We start from the raw sequence: 25,665 nt of genomic DNA, 5'->3' as shown, positions 1-25,665 counted from the left end.
TGGGGTATTAGAACACTATAACGGCCAATATTGGTGTAAATATTGGTACGTGTCGTACGATGCCTAGAGCCCAATATTTTAACCAATATTGCGCGCCGATATATTGGCCAATAAATTGGATAGTGTCATACGGGCTTAAAGGAATTCACTTCAGTGAATTTGTGAGTGTAGATGGTTTGATTATTATGACTGAAATAAGAGATATAGAAGACATCATCGACGACCACGAGCACACAAAAGATGCTATTGGGGAAGATACCGTTGATGAAGATGAACAGGCTAGTCCAACCTTTGCTGAGGCTGTTGAGGCCCTGGACACTTTGCGAAAATATTTAATCACAATTGAAATGGGTTATGTAATAATGCACAATTTTACTCAAATGGAAAATTATGTCTTGAAATCTTGAGTAGCCTCATCAAAACAGACTGTAATAACAATTTTTTTTTATTTAGGATATAACACACCTGTGTGTACCTGTAGTTGACATTTTAGTACATAAAATAATTTTTTGCACAAGAAGATGGGGTGGTGTATTTTTGTTCCATGCAGGGTTCCCTATTATGTGTGTCCAGATTTTTATAATCGCAAAAAGAATGAGAGCCTTGTGGAAATGTGTTGAATACTGCCCTTCCATTCAGGCTCCAAGTAAGTTATTTAATTGTTTTTAAAAGAATCCCAAGAATCATTAGATTAGTATGCCATGCCATCCTTGGAATTTGATAAATGTGGATAAGAAGGGGTTTTGAGTTCCCATTTTTCGAAACCTCAGTTGTGAAACTTCCTCACTTATGAAACTTTTTTCAGTTGTTCAATGAAAGTTTCATAAGTGAGGTTCTACTGTACCAACCACTCATCTGGGTATGCCGTATATATTCGCCAAGCCGATTTAATGTTAATTTTCAATGGATATACTGTGATATTCTGTCATACACCTTTGTATTTTTTTATTTTTTGAAAGGTCAATTGATAACATCAACATAATAGATATAGTTTACTCAATAATAAAATTAACACCAAATTTTCTAGCACCTAATTTTTTAACATAAATGACTCAATCTGCCTTAACACATTTATTTCAAAGAGTGGAAATAAGCAGGGAAAGTGGCAGACGTTATATTTTATCCTTGCTACTGTCAAATTTCCATTGATAAAAATCTCTACTCATATTATGGACAATACTCAATAAATAGCCAGATACACTCTCGTTGAAATCAGCATGATATCCCTAGAGCATGATGTTTGCAACTCAATCAATAACATTGATCAACCAAAAAATAATTTTTTCTGTTCTAGCCATGTTTTTGAGTGATCCCCTGGTATTTTTCGGGCTGGTTCCGAATCTGAGCCCAGATGTTTTTATCACGTTAAGTTTTTTTTAAGGACAATGGGATTCAACAGGGATTCAAGGGAGTTTAAGTAAATAAATTGTGAGTTAAAATAATGTGAAAAACTCACTCGGAATTTTCTCGCATATTTAGCTTCTGACGAATCCCTTTTCAGTGTCCACCACTAATCTGATAACATGTTGCTGAACTTTTCTTGGTGCCGTTCGTGTTGTACTGTTAATTCATATTAAGTTGACAAAAGCCGCCTAAGTTTTTTTCGTCTCCCTATTGTCTTTTCTTATGTGTACTGCTCTACCCTCTATCGGAAATAAAATCAATCTGTTTTTGGCCTTTCACACGAAGTCACGTTGTGTCGCGTCGTTCATTAAGTTATTCCCGAACAATCCCTGTATTACCTTCCCGAGGCAGGAGGAGCTGTTTAGAAATCAACAGGTTATGGGTCCAGGAACGATTTGAGCAGTGGATTGGTGGAGTTTTGGGAGTAACTTGCAGATTTTCGTGTGTTTAAGTGGAGCCGGCCGGCAGATTCAAAACGCGTTCAAGATGGCGGACTTGAGAGAAGACGCAAATACCTTCACTATTCCCAAGCTGACTAGGGACAATTATCCAGCATGGAAAGTGACGGTCAAGACCGAAATGCTTCGTTTGGAGCGCTACAAAGCTATAATTGGATACGACGATCCTCCTGTTTACGAGCCATCTGCGGCGGAAATCAGGAGGCGGAGGAAGCAGAACTTGACGGCGCTCTCCCTTATCATGAGATCAACAGGCAAGGACCTCATGAATGATATCCTGGACTACGAACAAGCAAGTGAGGCTTGGGCCGAATTGGAGAAACAGTGTCATCAAAATACCGAGTATGGGGCGATGCTCAAGTTGAAGGAACTAACCTCTATAATTAAAGGTGGCATGTCCATGCAAGAGTATTTCCACACCATAGTGAATCTAAATAGAATGCTGAGATTAAACAACCTAGATGTAACGGACAGGCAGTTAGCGTACCTATGTCTTTCTGGATTGCCACCTGAGTATGAAATCACAGTGAAGACTTTAGTGACCCAACCCAGCAAAATGCAAGTGGGCATAATAAAGCAAGTGCTTTTAGAGCAAGAGACAGAAGTGAATATAAGGGGAGAAAGCCAGCACCAAGCTCTGAAGACTACGAAGAATCAAGACAAGAAGTGCACTAGTGGTAACTCGAGTCGTGGAAGATTCTCCAAACGTAAGCAGCACAGATACTTCTGCTATGCCTGTGGCCAGGAAGGTCATATGGCTAACGCATGCCCCAAGGTAAAAGATTCAGATGACAAAAGGAAGAAAGAAGGTGACTAAGGGCAATCTGAAACAACGTGCAAAGCAAGTGTCGTCACAAGGGAGCATGTAGTGCTGTATACCAGGAAATTCGTGCCAGGTGAGAGTGGAGTTTGGATCTTAGACGGAGGTGCTTCAGACCACATGACAGGCAAGAAGAGCCTTTTCATTGAATTAAAATATTACAAAGGAGAAGTAGAGATTAGTGATGGGACTCCATTAAAAATTGCTGGTATAGGGAAGATTACAATCAGAATTTCAACGGAGTGTGTTGGCAAGGACGTCATTATATCAGATGTCTTGTACGTTCCTGAATTACAAGATAATCTTTTGTCGCAGGGGCAGATAGAAGAGAAGGGCTATGAATTTAGATCTAAGGATGGAGTGAACAAGGTGTTAAAAGGAGAGACTCTCCTGTTCCAGGCATTCAGGGTGGGGAGACTATATTTCGTCACTACAGAAGGTGGTGTTTCTGTGACTGATCTGAAAGAAGAATATCGAGTGAACACCAAGAAAGCCTCCACAGTGTCGCAGGCGACTTGGCATCGTCGACTCGGACACCCCCAACATGCCCAACTTTGAAACTATGAGAAAATTAAAGGTGCTACCTGACGTTAAGATGAAAACTAGTGACGATACCTTTTGTGAGTCTTGTGTTGTAGGAAAGATGAGGAGGAAGCCATTCCCCAGAAATGAAGATAAACATGCCCCAGAAATACTCCACCATATCCAGTGATATCATGGGACCAATTATGCCAGAATCGCTTGGACGTAGGAAATTCGTCATTACCTTCATTGATGAGGGTTCGAGGTTTGTAATAGCGATTCCCTTGAGAAACAAGAGCGAGGCCCTGGGAGAGTTCCGGAAGTTCAGGGAGAAGATGGAACTTGCACATGGAAGAAGGACAAGGCAGCTTCAAACAGATAGAGGGAGAGAGTACTTGTCTAGAGCTTTTCAAGACTATCTCGCAGAAGCAGGTATTCAGCATAGGAGGTCAGTAGAATACACGCCTCAGCAAAACGGCCTTGCTGAAAGAATGAACTTGTCGTTGATGAACAAGGTGAGATGTCTCTTGTTAAAATCGGGGATGCCTATGTATTTTTGGGCAGAGGCCCTCCTTGCTGCATGTTATCTCAAGAACAGATGTCCATCACGTATAATTCAATACTCTACGCCTTTGGAGAAGCTAGAGGGGAGAGAGCTGGAGAAGAGTGACCTGGAAGGCATCCGAGTGTTTGGGTGTCAGGCATGGGCCCACGTCCCAGCAGAACGCCAAGAAGGCAAGCTTGGTGCCCGCGTGCAAGAGTGTGTGCACCTCGGCGTAGACCTTGACGGCACGAAGGGCTACCGCCTCTGGAGCATCCAGGAGAGGAGGGTGATTCATAGCCATGATGTCATCCACCGCGAGGCTGTATTTCCTTACAAGATGCTTGAGTCCCTCGCTGTGGAGAGGCCAACCAGGGAGGAGGTTGCCGACTTCAATATGCTCGACGACGTGATACCGGAGGAGACTCCTCACCAAGGAGAGGCGCCTACCCAAGGCACTAACCCGGACGACGTCCCCGCCGTTCCAGGAGAGGTTGCCGTCCCGCAGTCGCCACCCGAGGTCGCCGATGAGGGTCCGCGACGATCAGCACGACCGGAGGTCCCAAGGGTGCTCTGCAAGATGCCTTGCTGTAACTACGCTAGCCGGGTGGTGTGGGATCCCCTTGCGCCCCCAGCCAACGTCGAGGAGGCCCGTCGCCGTAGAGACTGGCCGCCGTGGTGTGAGGCCATGAAGCGTGAGTTGGAAAACCATGACAGGAACGGTACTTGGGCACTTGTTGAGAGGCCAGCGGGTGTTAATGTAGTTGGGTGTAAGTGGGTGTTTGCCCCCCCTAAGAAATGGCCAAATGGCGAACTTATCTACAAGGCAAGGCTTGTTGCGCAGGGTTTCACACACAGGTTTGGACTGGATTATTGGGATACCTACAGTCCTGTGCTCCATATAAGCACATTAAGATTAGTATTGTCTCTTGCTGTGTCGAAAGGTTGGATCATTGACCATGTTGATGTTGTTGCAGCTTACCTTAATGGAGTACTAACTGATGTAGTCTACATGGAACAACCTGAGATGTGCCAAGTAGGAAATGGTGAGAGTGTGTGTCTCTTATAGAAGAGCCTGTATGGGCTCAAGCAATCAGGAAAAGTGTGGCATGGTGTATTGGTAGGAATCCTGGTGGGATTAGGTTTAAGTCGATGCTACTCTGATCCTTGTTTGTTTGTGCATCATGATGGATACGTTGGTGTTTATGTTGACGACATCTTGCTGTGTGGTACAGACTCATTTTTTTCCTTTGTCAAGGAAGGTTTAAAGGCACATGTGGAAACAAAAGAATTAGGTCCTATTTCCCTTTTCATGGGACTTACTTTCGACTGTCCAAATGATTGTACTTTAGTGCTAGAGCAGAAGCGCTACATCGAAGATATTTTAAGTGACTTTGGGATGACTGACTGCATTGGCAGTCCGACACCAGGTGTGATGGGTGTGTTGATCACTGAGCGTGGAGAACCAGTTTGTTGTGAAATGTATAGACGTGCCATAGGAAAACTCTTGTATGTGAGTACTTGTAGCCGCCCAGACATATCTTTTATTGTTGGGTGTCTCAGCAAGTTTTGTAATGACCCTACTACTGTACAGTGGACTGCAGTGAAGATACTGATAGCATATCTCAAGCATACTCTAGATTACAGGCTAGTCTTTTCCAAAGTGTCTAATTTAAATTTAGAAGTGTATTGTGATGCCGACTGGTCAAATGACAGAGAGGATTCTAAGTCTGTAGGAGGATATATTGCTTTGCTCGGAGGCACTGCAACCAGCTGGAGAAGTAAGAAGCAGGACATTGTGGCAACTAGTACCATGCTAGCTGAGTATTATACACTATTTGAAGCCTGTAAGGAAGTGATTTGGTTGAGGGATCTTATGAAAGAATTAGGGCACCCCATAGAAATTCCCACTAACATCTTAGCAGATAATCAAGGTGCTAATAGTTTAGCGGATTCCCTTAAGCTGACTGAGAGAAACAAGCATAGCCGCATGCGCTATCACTTTGTGAGAGACTGAGTTAGTGATATGCAAGTTTGTGTTTGCTATGTCCCATCATCTGAGAACATTGCTGATCTGTTGACAAAATTGCTACCCCAATCCAAAACTCTTACTTGCACCACAGGAATGGGGCTAGGTGCTTAATTTTGATCTTAGTGCTTTATTATTTTTTTTCTCTCTTGTTTGACTAGTAAATCAGAAAGAAAAGTGTCTTTTGAGGAGAGGTGTTGTACTGTTAATTCATATTAAGTTGACAAAAGCCGCCTAGTTTTTTTCGTCTCTCTATTGTCTTTCCTTATGTGTACTGCATTGCCCTCTATAAGAAATAAAATCAATCTGTTTTTGGCCTTTCACACGAAGTCACGTTGTGTCGCGTCGTTCATTGAGTTATTCCCGAACAATCCCTGTATTACCTTTCCGAGGCAGGAGGGGCTGTTTAGAAATCAACAGTTCATGCATTAGTAAAATATTCTGGTGGAAACACCTATCGCGTTGATCACTAACGGTTCCAAGGTTTGTAAAAAAAAGTCCAGCTGTGAGCTGATGAAGTGATTTGTTTTGAATATGTAGAGCAGCCCATTTTTTGTGCAATTTAACGAGGTACATTAACCACCAGATCGTGATGATATTTAGCCATTCTCTTCCCTAGAAAACCTTCAAAACCATTTTTGAATGCCTTCCATGCACTTTTTTTTGTTGAACTCTTGCTGTCAAAATTCCGAATTCTTCAGCGCTTCCTAAAACAAAATCTGTGGCCCAATAAAAAATCCTTCTATTATCTGTTTTCACTGATTTTTAGGACATTTGTTTCAAATAAGTAAAACTTGCACCATTTTTGCACATATATTTTACACAATTTTGAAAAAGCCCAAATTTAATATTTAGAGGTGGCAAAATAATATTTTTAGGATCGTAAAAAAGTTGAAAGGGACATTTTGGAATCAAGGAACGAGTGCTTACATTATAGCCAATCTTTTTTCAAGTAATGATTTTTTTCTGTCTCTGCTATCCCAATCGCAGAAGAAGCAATAATATTTCGTGTTGGCCAACTGCATGCCTTGTAAAAATGCAGCTACTTTTAATTTGCCACAAATTTTGCATAGAGAAAAATTTACTGCATATTCTGGCAAGATTCTTTCACGTCAATTACATGAGCTAATGCTTTGAGGGGTGCTCAATTCCATTATGTCAGAAAACAACCTTCAAACTGACGTTAAAGGAATCAAAGAACCTAGTCATATGTGTTGTATTCAAAACTAAAAGTATCCATAGCAGAGAGAACATCATTGCAAAAATTAAGATTGTTTTCATGAGAATGTTCAGTTGTGATTTTTTTGTATTTCGATTTAGCAAAATCCAACCCTTCAACTGTGATTCTAAGTTTTCACCCTGCTTTTTAGACAAATTTAAATTGCGCAATAGATCACTTAAATCCTCTTGCGTCATAAAATGAGGTCTATCAGGTATGTTTGGCCCGAAAATTGGGTCTTTCGAATGCATCATTCTCACATACTTTCTGAATATTCGCGATTAAGGTTTTCTGCGGTTCCACCACTGGTAAAATTTTAAAGTGTGGGGCTGATTCTATGTTGTTTGGATCTTTTACTGTGTGCTTTGACTTTGCTGTTATTCCTTTAATTTCTGCTTCAAAAAAATAGTAGTAAGAAATATGATCCTTAGCTTCCCACCGAATCATGAGGATGGAAAAATTCATATGACGTTTTCCATCAGTCCAACCAGTGAGAATCCTTTCACAACTGCTACATATCACAGAAGGCTCCAATCCTGTATCCAGGTCGCCCAATGGACAGTCAAAATAAAGTCTAAAACACTGTCTCAAAAAGGTAAACTTCCTCCTCTTAGCCTTTCATCGCACACGTAACTAAAGTCATCGTAGTAGTTCACGCTCTGTTTAGGCCCATTCGCCCTTTTAAAAATGTCTGCCCAAAAAAAGTATGCCTTGTAAAACTTTTTCAAATGGTGTTTTGTGATGTCCACTTGAAGGGAACCAATGATAAAAAATTCAGGATAATTAAAAATGCTGAGCAACATTACCTCGGTGATATGAAATGGATTGACCCCAAGATGAAAGCTAAGACACTTCACAACGATTACAATGTAATAAGCTGACATTTCCTGAGAGCAATAAAATTCTCAAACCATATACATTAATTTAATTTTTCTATCGAGTAACTATTATGTTGATGTTATCAATTGACCTTTCAAAAAAAATTGGCTCAGATTTGAATCCCCCCCCCCCCATAGTGCATCAAATGCACGTGAAGTAATCCTACTCAGCTACGGGGCCACATACACATTCCGTGTTCATGGCGAGTCCAAATATGAATCTGAAGAGAGGAAATCCTCACCCCGGAGCTCGCAAGGAAACACTCCGACGGCCCAACCTGTGCGTGGACGTGAGTTTCCTCAGTGCATTCTATCCGCTAGGGCATTTGAGCCTGTAGTTTGACTCCTGTCTCGCTAGCCCGGTCGCCCCCACGTCCGTCGGCCAATGCTGACGTACTGGTGAGGGATTCAGGCTACCTCATGTGCCAACCTTCCAAATTTTTACCGACCCTACCACATCAGTTAAGTAGGGCTTGTGGGTGTCTACATACTTTTGAACACAATAGAACATGTTGAATTGAGCTCTGATTCAGAGGATCTGGAGGACAGTGCTGTTGCTTTCCCACCAAAATACGATGTATTAAAGCCCCTTGAAGTAATCAATGACGTGTAATGGGCAAGCAGTGCCTCAGCAGACGATCTTGGTTCGTTTACTGCTGTTGAGAAGTATGTAATGCGTGCAACAGAAAGAAAATTGAAGCAAGCAACGCTGGACTCTTTTTATTAATTTTCGTTGAAATTAAATGTGTAATTACTATTTGATTTTGTGATTGAGTCTTAAGTGAGTTCCCAAGCCGTGGGGGATTGAAATAACGGAAAGTTTACTGTCTTACACAAGTTTGTTTGAATAATATATTTTGTTTATTAATGTTGGACATTTGCTTCAATTAATTTTATAATTTATGAGGAATTTTGCAAATTATAATTCATTACCTATTCTAGATGCAGGTAATGTGCTGTTGGCGAGGGAGTCTGTAAAAAGCTAAAGGTGCGCCTTAATTTTATTTCAAAACTTCTACATCCTTTTTAATGTTTCACAGTCGTGAGAGAATTGAGAATGTTAAATTAATAAATTGATACTTATAAGATTTGTTATTTATAGGGTTCATTAAATAAATATGCTTTTTCATTTCATAGTTACATATTATTTCCCATGCGTCTTATATTACACGTTGTCTTGCAGCTTACTTTTGCATTACTGAATTGACATCTGCATAATAATTGCGTAATATATTTCATGAAGAACTTCCAAGTTAATATCTTTTGTACCATAACTAATTTTGATTGAGATCGTTCATATTACAGTGCATACACTCAATATATTATATCAATAACATCGTGGGCAGAACACTCAAAATAGAACTTTATTATTGTGAAAAAATAGCTGTTATAATAACATTATGTTGCATAGTTAGCAAATTTTTTTACGCCAATAATGCAGATAAATGCACTAGATAAAAGAGAAAGTTTTCCGAGGCAAGGTCATTTCACCACCTTCTACCATTTTCGTCTGCAGAAACAAATGCGATATGATTTATCACCTACCTTCCACGAAACGCACAGGTACAATTACCATAACCAAACAAAAATCAATGTAAACATAGGATGAAAGATACAACCGCGATACAGCATTATCAATAATTCTTTGAATTTTCAGTAAACAAATACCATAATAATGGATTGATCACTTAAGTGCTGTCAGTGCGAAGAAAAGTGTGGCTTGGTCAGTTGTGCATCGGAAAAAAGATTGACAAAGCAATGATTTACATGATTTTCATTCAGTACAGGGCTTGTAATTTGAACGGCAAGTTTGTTGTTAAGGTAAGAAAATTTAGTGATGCAAAAAACATCGCATTCTTTCTGAATTCTTGCTTCAGTTTCTCAGATAGGATTATCTTCGTCCCCACACAAATCTTGTTCCTATATAAGTGTTGACAACAGGTTCATTGGCTATTATTTGATCCACCTCCGGTAAAGCAACAATTCGCTATAGTGAGCGTTTATTGGAGCACCATAGGGTCTCATTTTATCGAGGTTGCACTGTATACCATTGAGCTAGTTCTTTCATGCGTATTCAGGCTTGCATTCCTTTTTCCCTACCCTTTTCCCTTTAATGAAAAAGAAGGATGGGAAGTATTATATCTAGGTTTAATCAAAGAAGAATTTTGACGCCTAACCTTCTGTAAATAAAAGGTCTTAACTCGGTTATCAACGCTAGAAATCCGTTTAAAATTCCACTATGCTTAAAAATATGTAAGTTATTAGGTATTATATAAGTGTAAATTCTCAGAAATTATAATCAATAATTATTTATAAAAAAACACCGGTAAAGTAATAAGTTCACCACGGTCTCCTGCTAAGAAAGGGTTCGAGGATTGTGTGAGAGGCAGGGATAATGGCCTGGCACCCTGTTTAGTTGGATCCCAAATCCGAGGGACGAGTGTATCTGGGCAACTCACCCCCAAAAAAGAGCTCCGAACACAGAGGTTTAAAATATATTCTTATGCTACTCGTAGCGTGGTAATGTTTTGCTTTCGTAGTCTCCGGCAGGAAAGGGTTAAGGAAATATTTTGTAAATTCATGATAATGCAGTGTTTCCTGGGACATAGGCAACCTAGACAAACATTCCTGCATTGATCGTTTTCCCACATTCACCCATCGTCCATCCCCCTGAAAAACAATAGATCGAGTTTCCACTGTATAGATTCTAAGAGGCACACCACTTCCGGACTAGGACTGCCACACCACTGCAGACTAGGGAACCTGTGACAGGTATATGGTCAAGATACAGTGATGCATTTGGAAAAGTATCCAAAGTCACCGTAGCAAACACTGTTGAAGCTGAAGTGGAAGCTTATTTATCAAAGATGAATGCACCACCAAATCTTTTCCCTGGGAAATACTGGAATACTTGCATCTCCTACCCAAGGATGTAAGTAGAAGAGAAAAAGTTTCTTGCCATACATTATATTACATTTCCAGATATTATACGTTAATTACATGGTGATGATATGAAAGATGCTTTTGTCAACTGATTCTTTCACAGAGTAATAATTTTTTAAGTGGTTGTCTTGTTGCCTGGAATTAAGTGATATTTTTCTTGGAGCCTATGGCGTCAGAATCGATGGAATCATTATCAGTAGAATCGGAATCGAAAAGTCAGAATCGGAATTAGGATCGGAATGGTTAAAATTTTGGAATCGACCCATCACATATTCCGACAAACATGAAGGAGAAAATACCACCGCCAGGATCGTACTAGATCTATCAGATGATCATCAATGGGTGCGGGGCATACTATATATTTAGATAATTGGTACACTAGCCCTAGATTAGTGGACAAATTATGCGAGAATAGAACGGATGTGGTTGGGACGATGGTGTCAAATAGGAAGGAGTTTCCTCAACCTGTAAAATCTGCCAAATTGAGGAAAGGAGAAATGGTGGCGGCATTTCGTGCGAAACAGATGGTGATGTCATGGAAGGACAAAAGAGACGTGATAATGGTGAGAGCACACTTCATGGAACTGAAATGTGCGAAACTGAAAAATGGGGTAAAAAAGTGGTGAAACCAATTGCGGTATAAGATTATAATAAAAATATGGGTGGGGTTGATAGAAGCGATGGACTCATGAACATGTACAAAATTGCCACAAATTGACCAAAAACATAATACAAAAAAATATTTCGGCACTTGATGGACATGGCAATGTTGAATGCCTATGCGATTTACAAAAAGAACAAGGGAAAATTGAGTCGAAAAGATTTTCTAATCTCGCTTGCTGAAATACTAATTGCAAAGTATTGAGAAGTACTCCAGGGAAGGCCATCTAAATCTCATAAGCCTTCTCGCCTTACCGAGAGACATTTTCCTCATAGTCCCCCCAACAACCAAAAAGTGCCCCACAAAAAGAAGTGTTGTGTGCTTCAAAGAGAGGAAAAGGAAGGAAACAAAATATTGGTGTCCAGATTGTTCTGTTAGTTTGTGTCCAGCTCCATGCTTCGGATTATATCATGTTCAAAATGATTCCTAAAAATATATATTCATGAATTTTTAAATAAATGTTATTTTGTAAGATAGATGCACTATACTAATAGATGCAGAGCCAATTTAAAACCATGGTCATGATTTACAACATCATTTATTTATAATTTCATTTTTCTTCATTTATGCTTCAAACAGTTTCATTTTTTGTAGCGTTTATTTGATGGTAATGTAAAATGTGAAGTGTTTTTTTGAGTAGAAATGAAGTATTGTAATCATTAAAAACTTTTTACCATAGAAGAGGAAAGGGCAAAAAGAAATTTATGTGTAATGTGTGGTTGCCTATATTGTCCCTTGGTTTGAAAATTTCTCTAACATTGTAATTTACTAGTTGACACCTTTCTAAACATTCTGCTACCACTATGTAGACAAAAAATAGTTCATATTCATTCTATGCGAATGTATTCATCACTTGTATGAATAAGTAATTTTTTCTCAGTAACTTTTTTTAAACAATTAATGTTCATCATTAAAATTAATTTTTAAACCAATAATGTTCAACATTTCAAACGAATACTGATAATATTGATTTTATAATGAAAAAAGTAATGAAATGTTTGTGTTTAATCTTCTTACAGCAAAAATAGAATTGCCATCCTCACTCCCACAAACACGCATCCTTTCACGCCATGGTTCATCACCTACTTAACATTCCCCTTCGGGAAACTGATTTTCAAGAGGAATTAAATACCATACGACAAATTGCTCATAATAACGGATATGAGCAATCTTTGATCACAAGAATTTTAAGAAGGAAATTAAAACATATTGCTGACACCAAGTCAAGTTACTTTTTACCCATCAAACCCAGAACTTCAACTAAATGGTGTAAAATACCTTTTATAGGCCCTTTGTCTAATGCTGTATCCCAAGCTATCCCCAAAAACAAACACAAAGTTGCTTTTTATAATAATAACACCTTGGGTAGACTGTTAAATAATGCTAAAGATGTTATTGAACCAAAATTAAAATCTGGCATTTATAAATTAAAATGTAATGATTGTGATTCATGATACATCGGCCAAACGGGATGAGACTTCAACACAAGGGTAAAGGAACACAGGGCATGTTGGATAAACAAGGACGATACGTCAGCTTTCGCTCGGCACCTCCTGAAAATGGGGCACGGAAGTAATTTCAACCCCGAAATACTCCATTTTACCAGTAAAGGAAGAAGGATGAACGCCTTCGAGAAATAGTTACAAATGAAAACCTTGTTAACGACACAACCTTTCCCAACCCATCCCCTCCTATTACTCATCACCCTCCCAAATCCCCCACCCCAACAACCCACCCGACAAAGTGTGTCCCCTCCCCCTATTCTTTTCCACGAATTACCAATCCCAGCTTGAATCCAAACCTTTTCCCCCCACCCCCACATTAACAACCGCTATATATATACCTGCCCCCTCCATATATTGTATGTATTTGAAAATGGTGAAATAGCCGAAACCGGTAATAAAATAGAAACTCTGTGAATTTTGTGGAAGTACCGTATTTGATGGCATCTTATTGCGCCACTGTAAATTGGCAATAATTGCTGTATGTGGGCTTTTGAAATAAATAAATAAGACGCACTTTTTTTTCCTAAATTTGGTCTCAAAAAGTTATCTGCGTCTTATATGTGAAGGACACAGGTTAACTTTCAATACTGAATGCTATTTTTAGCCCGGATAAAGGTCGAGACACACAACTTTTTCTACATCTACCATAATTATTTTATCAGGTTTAACTAAATTTTTACCAACAAAAATATAGCTCAAAAGAGAGAACTGGGGTGGTTTCCTTCCGACACCGCACCGTTCCCGTCAAAAAGTAAACGAAACTAGTAGTGCTCGCTCCGCCCTCGGTGCGGAGAAGCAGAGAGTAGCAATTAGTACAACATTGTACTACTTGTTCAACGTATGACACCCGACACACGTGTCGGTATCGGTGCTACTCTGTATAAACGTGTCGGTATCCGTGCTTAAAACGGTGTGTTTAAAAAAAATACCCTAGAAAATATGACTACAGGAAACAAGAGATTAAGCTATACAATTCAGTATAAACTAGGAGTGTTAAACTACGACAAAGTGCATGGAAACAGAGCAGCAGCAAGGCATTTCGGTCCACCACCTACCGAAAAAATGATACGTACTTGGCGACTGCAGGAAGATCAACTGAAGACTGCTAAAAAACAAAAACATAACCTTCGATGCCCAGCTCATCTTGGCGTGAACTTGAAAATGCCTTAAAAATGTGGGTGATAGATATGAGGAATTCTGGGATAAGTGTTTCAACCAAAATGATAATCAATGAGGCCAAAGGATTTGCAGAAAAACATGGGAGTCAGAACATTTCAGGGTCGGAGGGCTGGTGCTACAGGTTCATGAAAAGGCAAGGCTTATCAATGCGCACAAAAACAACTATTGCACAGAAAATTCCAGCAGATTATGAAGAAAAAATACTAGCATTTCATAGGTTTGTTATAAATGCACGCAAGAAAACTTCTTTTGAGCTCGGTCAAATAGGAAATATGGATGAAATTCCACTCACATTTGATGTACCATCCAACAAGACTGTGAGTATTAAAGGGTCTAAATCTATAACCATAAAAACCACAGGTCATGAAAAAACCTGATATACGGTAGTTCTAACATGTTGTGCTGATGGCACAAAACTACCGCCATTTTTCATATTCAAAAGAAAAACTCATCCGAAAGATAAAACTTCCAACGGGTGTAATTGTTCATGTTCATCCGAAAGGCTGGATGGACAAAGCTGGAATGAAACTGCGGTTACAGAAGGTATGGGCGAGGCGACCTAGTGGACTCTTAAGAAAACCCTCTCTTTTGGTTTTGGATCAGTTTAGCGCCCATAGAACTGAAACCATAAAGAATAAAGCGAGAGAATTAAAAACCCAGGTAGCTGTCATTCCTGGTGGACTGACTAGCCAATTGCAGCCTTCAGATGTATCGGTGAATAAGCCATTTAAGGAAAAAGTGCGAGAACGATGGAACAAGTGGATAGGAGAGGCACATCACGCCCTCACACCCTCAGGTAGAATGAAGTGGCCCTCTATTGCACAAGTGTGCGAGTGGGTAAAAAGATCTTGGGAGGACGTAAAGGCTGAAATAATTGTTAAGTCCTTTAAGAAGTTCGGAATCAGCATTGCTCTTGACAGAACAGAAGACGACGCATTATTCGAAGAAGGTGATACTAGCGATAACGGAAACAGTAGTGACGACGATATCCTCGTTTTCGATGATGATGATAGTGAAAAGGATTTTTATGATTTTGAAAGTGGTTAAAGTCTAATTTCATGATAGCAACTTTTTCCTTGAATATGTGTTTTTTATTGTTTCTGCTTTATTTTGTATTGTTTAATTGTTTGCCGTTCACTTATTTATTCATTATTGAAATTTACATATCATGTTCAAAATAGCTTGCAGTTTGTTAATTTTCCTTAATAAAAATGTTTGGTAATTGCATTCAATGATCGTTTATTTGGCTTTTACGAAACGTGAGAACTAAAAGATACCACATTTTAAGTTATTGTGGTACCGCACTGTCGCGTGGACTATTGAAACTTTTTTTCCTTGTTTGTGGCCTTCTAAATAAGGGTGCGTCTTATATGCCGTCAAATACGGTAACAAAGTGTTTTTCATTATTAATATAGAAATTAGGGTTCAATGTAAAAATAAACACCCACCGCAGGTTGGACATGGAAACATTAAACACCCAGATGAGTGGTTAAGAGTGGAAGATGGACTTTTCAATCTTAATTGTTCTTTAAAAAAGAATATTTTACTGTAACTGGTTCGATATATATATATAAATTTTGAATTCAAATTAGAAAGACGGAATACAGTAATGCCTTAAGAATAAAGTCCTTAATTTTAAGGTGAAAGGCCTAAATATGTTTCAGTAGAAATGGAAATATATAAAATTCATTCCTACCCTGATGTGATTGCACATTCTTAATCCAAGGCAGAATTGTCTTTCAAACAGCTTTTCCCATAATTCCAGGGATGAGTTGCAGCCGTGAAGATAAAAGTGAATATTAGAACTGGCTCTCAGCATTGCATTGCTGTAAAGGCAGAATGAAATACATAAGGTAGCTTATTAAAAATATCATTGTAGATAGTGGTTTACTGAAAAATGAAGTTGCTAAGTCTCAAAAGCTAAAAAGTTTGCAAAATTATTTCCCAGCCTTTATTTATTTCATAATGGCACTGACAATTAATAAATTATGGAATTTTTTCTCCAACATTCACTCATGTATGTTAAAATTTAACAGGAATATATGAGACACAAATGTTGTGACAAAAATGAATTTAAAAAAGTGAGGTAAAAATGATAGGACGTTATAGGAATTCATTTTGTCCTCCCTTAATTTTACCAGTTGAGTATAGTCTTAAATTAGAAAGTGATAGTTGCACATAAATGCATATAAATAAAATCTAATATAATCTTACTATCAGTTGATGGTGCCATATACATATTCATATTCTTCAATAAGCAGAGAAACATGCTGTATCTTTTCCAACTTCTCTTCAAATCTGGGAATGACTTGTGACAATGGAGAGGTAAGATTAGAAGGCAAATATAAAACACTACAGCACAAAAAAAACCCGAAGCCTAGCATACACTCCACGACAATGTACCAGGATACTTAAACTCAATGGATACTTGCGATGCGATGGTGGTTGGCGTAACATGGTGAAACTCCTTCATGATGCACAAAGGTTAAGAAAAGACTTCGCTGTTTCACAAAATAAAATATATTTGCGACCGGTTTCGATACAGCGTATCATCATCTGGCAATTACAAGTATCAGTACATAGAATTTATACCCTTGAAGGCGTTAGAGGGGCGGTAGAGTGGAGGTGGAGAAAGGGGGGAACTTCGGAGTACCCATTATTGGATGCAATTAGTTTGATTGTGTTTAGCTCCTTCATCCTTTTGGATACTCATGGATACTTATGGATTAGCGTTCGTATGAAACCTTGATTCAAAAAGGCTAAAGTCTTGTTGCGGTCCTCTTTTCTTCAAATCCAATGATGACTTGATCCTGTGGAGAGGTAGGATTAGTAGGCACATACAAAAATAAAACACCCTTGCAATAAAAATCCTCAAAGCCTCACATACACTCCACAACAACATGCAGGGGGACCTTCGCACTTAAACCATGCAAAAGTTCCACTTCTGTACGCTGTAATGGATTTCGTATTCATGTTTGGTTTACACAAGTAAAGGGCAAGGTGCTTTAAACCAATATTGTGTGTTATTTGCCACATATTGTGCAGTTCATCCGCTCATCATCAGTTGAAATCCTTAGTTACTCAGCCACTCACTAAATGGAAAGATGCTATATGTACATGATTTCAAACATCACAGGGAAAGCCGGTACCAAAAATCTTCTGTACTATTGGCTGATAATTTTATGAAGTTTTATACTAAATCTCAACCAAATATAATGAATCAGATTCATGGTGGATACTTGGCACAAATAACTGAAAATATGCAATGGCTCATTCCATTTATTGAAACAATAAAATTATGTGGACGTCAAGAATTGGCTTTGAGAGGTATATGCGACTCAGGCCCTATAAAAATCAATGATCTTGATCCAGAAACAAATTATGGAAACTTTCGTGCTATCTTACGGATGAGGAGCAGATGCAGCGACTCAAATTTGATAAAGCACATGGAAAATATGATGTTAAACACTACCTACCTAAGCCTGACCATACAAAATAAAATTATATTAATTTGTGGTGAAATAGTGCAGAAAAAAATTGTGCAAGCATTAAATTCCACTACGTTATTTTCAGTCCTTATTACTATATTATTAAGACTATTGAAGATGTTTATCAAAATGTTGATATAAAATTTGCTGAACTTTTAAAGAATACAGAGAACTTGCTCAGAACTTTTAACGAGGAAATGAAAATTCTGCAAATACCTAATGGCCCGCCAGGAGCATAGGGCGAACTACAAGACCCTGAGACTTATTTTAGAATTACTATAATGATTCCACTTTGAGACGTAGTCCCACATTGCAGGAAACACGAGGTACTAACTTAAACGGTCTGTTGCCCAGGCATTGCTCATCCCCGGTGAACACACCACCAATGGTAGAGATGGGGTGGCTCCCCGAAACCTTGGTTGAAAGAAATAATATTTTTATAGGGCGCCAGGTGCATACATAGGATGCACCACCAAGTAAAAGTACGTCACAGTCTCTTTTGACAAGATGGATTAGAACAGACACAAGATTAATTTCCACAAAGATTTAATGATAGTTCGCAGACATTCTGAGAATAGCAAAGAATTTCCCCATTCCAAAATTTTGCCTTCATTCAGGTAGTTTCCTCTAACTTATCACACACACATGGGTCACACTCTCCGACATCATTAACTTACAACACTTTGCAAGATAAAATGAATAAACAAAATATGACGCCTGTCATTCAAACATTACATTCTGCTGCTGGCACCCATACTTGGGAGAGGAAGAGAACCCTCTCTGCTGCCTCATGGCTGAGTAAGCCATTCGAGAGAAAAACAGCTCTCAGCCCGAAAAAGGAATCCTAGACGGGTGGAACAGGAGGTGTAGCGGAGAGGACCTACTCAGACAGTGTCTACAGAGCAAGAGGCCGATCATACGCGCACGTCGCATGGTTGGGAGAGATCCCGGGAGGAGAGGAGAGAGAACCTGTTTTCGAGGGTGCACTGCAAATCGCAGAGATTCCCCGGAACTGAAAATTTTCCATCAGCTGTTCGGCTATGTGGTGGAGACCGTGACAATTTTTGGATGATTTCATTGATCAGCTTAAGTCGAGATTTCAAAATCAGAAAGACACATTATCATTTCTCAATTTTTCAATACCATCTGTGTGTAGCAAAGAACAGTATAATCGTTATAATTTTCAGCTCTATAAAAATAATTGAATGGGGCTTTGTAAACACTGAATTAGACATGCGGCGGATGAAATGCCAGAAAGATTCTGAAATAGATCGCCCGACCCCGACATGTGCAATTGAAGCTCTTGGAGAATGCAATGAGGAGTTATTCCCAAATATTCACAAATTTCTAAAGATCTTGGCAATACTGCCTGTTTCCACCTGTACTCCTGAGAGGACTTCCTCTTCTCTAAAATGCCTCAAAACTTATTTAAGAAACTCTACAGGCCAAGAAAGACTAAATGGTTTGGCTTTGATGTCAATCCATCCCAGAATTGACACCGAGGAGTTCATTAATTTGTTCGCTGCAAAGAGAGCTAGAAGGCTAAATTTAATTTTATAATAAATATGTAACTTTAACCGTACATGATATTTTATTTATCAAATAAAATATTTTTTTATTATTATTTATCTTATTAAATAAAAAAACTCTGTTTGCCTACTATTCCATAAAACCCCCCGAAAATATTTTCTCGCTACGGCCTTGTTACCATTAATGTTTTTTTTTACCGTATGAGACACTGAAAATAGTTCAATTCATTACAAATGTCATTAATAACACTTTTTGAGCAAATAGTACGGAAAATAGAGCGAGTTCTAATTTGATTCATACATGTTCCATACTTCCGTTCTGGTCCACTTAACCGTTCCAGTTCTAATCAACTGAAGTGTGGTGTTCACTGCGTAATAAATTCCTTCCTAATTAGTCTTTTGTATCAGTTTTTAAGCTCATAAACTAAGTGCCCATGGTATCTAAGGAGAGAAGATGGTCATACAGTATTGCATTTAACCCTGAAGTCGTGAAATATGCTTCAGAACATGGCAACTTGGCAGCTGCAAGGCATTTTGGCCCACCTCGGACTGAGAAGATGATACGAGAATGGATGGCGCAGAAGATAGATTTAGTGAATCCAGTTAAGAGTAAGAAAACTTTACACTCATGTTCTCCGAAATGGCCAAAGCTTGAGGAACATGTTAAGAACTGCATAATAAACCACAGGAAGAACGGGATCACTGCTTCAACAAAAATGATTTTAATTGAAGCGAGAAAATTAGCAGTAGATAGTCTATTGCTGATTTTTCTGGTACAACATCGTGGTGCGAAAGATTTAGGAAGAGAAATGTATTACACTATATGTGCATGCATACTAGAACTACAATAGCACAAAAACTGCCACCTGAATACGAAAGAAAGATTATCGAATTCCAAAAATACGTAATAAACTTGAGAAAAATTAAGTATTTTGAGATAGGACAAACAAGAAATATGGATGAGGCTCCCTTGACATTTGACGTGTCATCAAATAGACCAGTGGACATTAAAGCCTCCCAGACGGTGATGATAAAGACTTCAGGTAACGAAAAAACGCGCTATAGTGTTGTCCTTGCGTGTTGTGCTGACGGTTCAAAACTCCCTCCTTTGTTAACCCCTCAACGCCGTCATGCGTACCCAGTACGCTTCCTGACCTACTGTATATAATATTTTTTCTCCACCAGATATTGTACGTTAAATTAAAACTAATGCTCTATCTTTTGAAGAAATGTTTTTCCTCTCCAATAAAATATTCATAGCGACCTCCTTGCATGCCTTCAAATTTTTAAAAAATGCTTTGATAAAATTCCGTTTTAAACCAGCGCGTTGACGACTTCGGTCCAAAAACTCAACGCCTTTCTTCAACTGTTCTATCACGAAAGCTTCCGCCTATTCTGCATGACAGACGTAAAGAAGGGTCAGCTACTTTAGCTTGAGATACGGTATCTTCTAAGCTCAAGTAGTAGTATTTGTGTTTAGGGTGCCTCGACAACTAAGGTCATTTGCACCACAGACAATCTATAAAAACAAAAATTTTAAAAGATGCATTAAAAAAAACATTTAAACATTCATAAAAGTTTCGAAATAAAAGGGGTTGTCAAATTATAAAAAGGTTGGAATTTAAACACCGTTAATTAGCCCGGTCTCTATTAAAAACTTTATCACTCGGCTGACACTATCAGGGTCGTCTCCTAGGATATGCCCTAGGTCTCCTCCGATGTTCAGCCGATGGCGCACAGAGCGATATTTCTCACATTCAGTCAGGAGATGTCTCACAGTAATGGGAGAGTCGCAAACATCACATAGGGGTGGAATTCTCTCTTCGGTGAAGAGGTACGAGTGGGTCAGAGCGCAGTGCCCAATTCTCAATCGTGCGATTGCGACCTCCTCCCTGCGGTTCCTCCTGACAGACGTGGGCCACGCTGAAATTACCGACTTGATTGCGCGCAGTTTATTTCCGGTAAGAGAGCGCCAAGTCTCTTTCCACTTTTCTAAGGCTATCTTTTTTGTGGTCGCCTTCAAATCTTCATATGGTACCAGCATAGAATCAGCAACGTCGTCCTCGCTGGCTGCCTTCGCAGCCGAGTCGGCCTTCTCATTTCCAGCAATACCCACATGTCCAGGAACCCACAGAAAACGGATTTTCACTTTTTTCCGAGCAAGGGAAAGTAGTCTATTTTGAATTTCCTGGACGATTGGGTGACTGGGAGAAAAACTGGAAATGGACTGCAGGGCGCTCATGGAGTCGCTGCAGACCATAAAGGACGCGTTGCTACACTTAATACCATCCAGAGCCATCTTTATGGCTAACAGTTCTGCCGTATAGCCACTACACAGCGGACTGAGCTTGGCCTTGAGGGTTCCATGGTGAGACGAGATCACTGCACACCCGCACGCACGCTCCGACTTCGATCCGTCCGTGTAAACAGGAATGAAGCCGGGGTGGCGGTGCATTACTTCTTTAAAGCTATGCTGGTATTCCGCGGCAGTTGTCAAAGATTTTTGATTTTTGTGGAGGACAAAGCTGACTTGTGGAAAAGGTACCTGCCAAGGTGCATTTTCCGAATTCCCAATGGGGTACACTTCTGGGAGTATAAACTCACTGTCCAGGATAAAATTATTAAAAGTAATACTTAGGGGTCTAGTTGCCCGAGGCCGCCTGTTAAAAATATTTATAAAGCGTGGGTTAAAAATAATATTAAAACTAGGGTGCCCTCTCATTGTTGGAATTTTAGCAACATAGTTGCACATAAGGATGTTTCGGCGTGCAGTCAACGGGGGCTCCCCAGAATCTGAGTAAACACTCAAGACCGGAGAAGTCCTGAAAGCTCCAGTTGCCAATCGAAGCCCCGCATTGTGAACCGTGTTCAAAGGTCTCAAATAGCTTTCACGGGCAGAGGAGTATACAAAACATCCATAGTCTAATTTAGAGCGCACCAATGCTCTATACAATAAAAGCATCGTGGAGCGATCGGCACCCCACGAGTAATTACATAGATATCGCAGGATATTTAAAACTTTCAAACATTTGTTTTTTTAAAAACTCAATGTGCTCACGCCAATTAAGGCGGCGGTCAAAAATCAAACCCAGAAAGCGGGCTGAATCCGTATAAGGTAGAATTCCGCTGCTCAGGCGAAGTTCTTGTGGAGGATCATGTGCCCGCTTACGATGGAAGTGGACACATTTCGTTTTTTCAACGGAAAAACGAAATCCACTTCGATTCGATCATTCCCCAAGTCTGTTAAGGGTCAGCTGGATGACCCGTGCGGCACTGGCAATTGTGGACGATCGACAGAAAATGGCCAAGTCGTCCACGAATAAGGAGCCCATCACTGGTGTTCTGACGCATTCTGTAACGTCATTTATCGCAATGGCGAAGAGTGTGACGCTGAGTACAGAGCCTTGTGGTACCCCATTATGTTGCGTAAAAGGTCCGGATAAATGATTACCTAGTCTTACTTTAAAAACACGGTCTGCTAAAAAAATTTTGATAAAAATTGGAAGATTTCCTCTTAGGCCCCACTCGTGTAATGTATTCAGAATCTTCTGGCGCCAGACTCGGTCATAAGCCTTCTCCAGATCGAAGAACACGGCTATGACATGCTGGCTCAGAAGGAAAGCCTCCTGGATAAAATTTTCGGTTCTCACGAGGTGGTCTGTGGTTGATCCACCTCGCCTGAAACCGCACTGGATATTGGAAAGAAGGTTCCGACGCTCCAACCACCAAACGAGCCGACGGTTCACCATTCTTTCCATGGTCTTGCATAGACAACTGGTCAAGGATATTGGCCTATAATTATTTGGGTCTGTTTTATCCTTTCCTTGTTTGGGGATAGGGACAACTACTGATTCCCGCCACGCTGTAGGGAAGCTTCCCTCAACCCATATTTGATTGAGGGTATGGAGAATATCCATCAACGCGTTCTCCGGTATATTCCGAAGAAATATGTTTAGGACACCGTCCACTCCTGGCGCGGTGTCTTTGGAATCCGTTATGGCGGACTTCAGTTCCCATAAGGAAAAAAGATCATTGTATCCGGCTACTGCGTGCGATTCGGTGAAGTTCAAGTGTGGGGAGCGTTCCCTAATAGATAGGAAGGTTGCTGAGTAGTTCTCGTCGCTGCTGGTCTTGGCAAACGCTTCCCCCGAAAACGTCGCATATCTCATCCGGTGTGTGAAATGTCACACCTTGAAATACAAGGCACGAAACACCGTGAACATGCCGTGCTCCCGAGATAGCCCTCACCTTGTTCCAGACCTGAGTTAGTGGAGTCCTGTTGTTGATGGAGGATACATAATTTATCCAGGAGGCCTTCTTTGACTCCTTTATGATTAGTCGAGCTTTTGCTCTGAGTCGTCGAAATGAGGCAAGATTAGAGGCAGTTGGAAACTTATTAAAAATACGAAGGGCACGTTTCCGTTTCTTAATAGCTTCGGCGCATTCCTCATTCCACCATGGTACCGCTGGTCGACGGATTGCGCCCTTAGATAAGGGGACACTACGTTTCGCTGCGTCCACTATGCTAGCGGTTAGCACCTCAACGTTCTTTGTTCCGCCCCGAAGAGCATCGTACGTGAAATTAAAAGAATTTTTAAAAACAGACCAGTCGGCTTTGTGGACAATCCAGTTGCCCTCGCGGATAAAATTCGTATAATTAATCTCGTCAGATTTGATTAAAATCGGGAAGTGGTCACTACCACAGAGATCCGTATGGACAGACAGTTTCAGTCTTGTAAAAATGCTGCTCGTGCATAAGCACAAATCAATGGAGGAATATTCTCCGCTAAAGGAGTTAAAGCGTGTCCTCTCGCCATTGTTCAATAAAAAGAGGTTAAAATCTCGGAAAAAGCTGCTTAAAATCCGTCCCCTTCTGTTGCGTTGGGCAGAAGGGCCGCCCCACAGAGGATCATGAGCGTTAAAGTCACCCAATAAAATATAGGGTCGCGGTAATTGACGTATGAGGGCTTGAAGGTTATTGTCATTTACCGGAGCATCTTCCGGGAGGTACACGTTGCACAGCGTTACCTCCATGGGTGCATGGACGGTGACGGCCACAGCCTGGAATGGGGTGGTTAGCCGCACACGGGAGGTGTGTAGGGTATCCCGGACCGCTATTGCTAAACCACCTTGGGCTCTTCGCCCACTCAAGTCATCCAACCTAGTCACACTATATCCCTTTAAAATTCCCTTGTCTGTCGATTTAAAATGCGTTTCTTGTAGACATATACATGAAGGGTTAAAATCATTTATTAAAACAGCCAGCTCCTCCTTATGCCGATAAAATCCATTACAATTCCATTGTAATATAAAAGTCATAAAAAGGTTTAAAAAGGGTGAAAGATAAAAACAGAAAAAAAATTGATGTAAATATTGAAACTTAGAGCAGCATTAGCCCGGAAATCTGTGGAATCATCGCTTCAAGCGACTTTTCCTTCACTTATTCCTGACTTTTTCGATCTCTGTGTCCGAAATACAGAGATCTTCGTCTATGTCCTCCTGCATCGGTTCCATACCTTTGCCAGAGGGACCAGGAGAGGGAGTTTTCTCTCGCTGGTCAGGTTTTCTGGTGGTTTTCTTTGTTGTATTTTTGGGAGACACTACGGAGGTGTTAGGGGTGTTTTTTTATTGTTGCTACTGTTACTCGCATTTGTTTTTTTAAATACATCTATCTGCTTTTCAGGTTCCGTCTGTGTAGAAATGGTGCACTTCTTAACTGGAGCGGAGGCGATTGCGGCAAAGGAACGCGAGAAAGAGGGGGCACTTAAGGCTTTGAAGCTCAATGCCTTCTCTCCATCTTCTCCTTGTTTGTCGTCACCTCGAGCCCCAAGTGTGTTTGGTCCGCCTCGTTAGTCCTTAGTGTCCTAAGCGAAGGGGCCATGTGCTTCACTCTGCATTTATTTTTATTCTGGACAGTAATCAACGAAGATAAGATTCCATCAAAACAGTCAGCATATACCAGGGTCCCTTCGAGATATTTTCTCGTCTCTTGAGGGAGATTCTAAACCACGAGCTTCAGTCCACTAGAGTCATTCATGCTGTGTGATGTTCTTTCAGGCAGTGTGTTGAAATTCTCATCGGGTGTACTTCCTGTGTGTGGTATTTTTTTATAATTGGGGATCCTACGAAATGGGAATAGTATTGAAAGGCAAAAAAGAGACTCGGAAGTCTGTTTGTGTGTTAGGTTATAGTAAATTCATTGGTGGGGTGAATTTCAAGGTCCTGTTATTGCATTTGTACCTAATGAAAAAAAACGCCATTACAAGTGGTGTATGAAGTTATTTAGGAGACTATTGAAGGCGGCAGTCCTAAATTCATATGTTGTTCATAGGAAAAACATGTATATTATTATTTCCTACGGTATTATTTTCTGGGTTGACAGTTGAATTAGCACTGAAATATTTATTCTACAAAAGAAAGCTTTGAGAATTATGTTAAATTTACAATATAAAGAATCTTGTCGGTCTCACTTTGAGACGCATAAAATCT

General features: G+C 40.0%; 1 protein-coding gene across 1 annotated transcript; it reads left to right on the top strand.

The window, feature by feature from the left end:
- The first annotated feature begins 1,890 nt into the window (after nucleotides 1-1,890).
- LOC124155279 lies at nucleotides 1,891-2,679 on the top strand. Its single transcript, XM_046528998.1, has one exon. The coding sequence runs from the start codon at nucleotides 1,891-1,893 to the stop codon at nucleotides 2,677-2,679; it is 789 nt and encodes a 262-aa protein (XP_046384954.1).
- The last annotated feature ends 22,986 nt before the right edge of the window (nucleotides 2,680-25,665 follow it).

This window comes from Ischnura elegans, chromosome 3 (assembly GCF_921293095.1).
Source record: "Ischnura elegans chromosome 3, ioIscEleg1.1, whole genome shotgun sequence".
In the NCBI taxonomy this organism is placed as follows: Eukaryota; Metazoa; Arthropoda; class Insecta; order Odonata; family Coenagrionidae; genus Ischnura; species Ischnura elegans.
Note: the sequence above shows the minus strand (reverse complement) of the source record. Positions and strands in the feature narration are given on the sequence as shown.

Bases quoted from the DNA above. Each gene is read 5' to 3' on its own strand.
- LOC124155279 (XM_046528998.1), top strand. From the start codon at position 1,891: ATGGCGGACTTGAGAGAAGACGCAAATACCTTCACTATTCCCAAGCTG.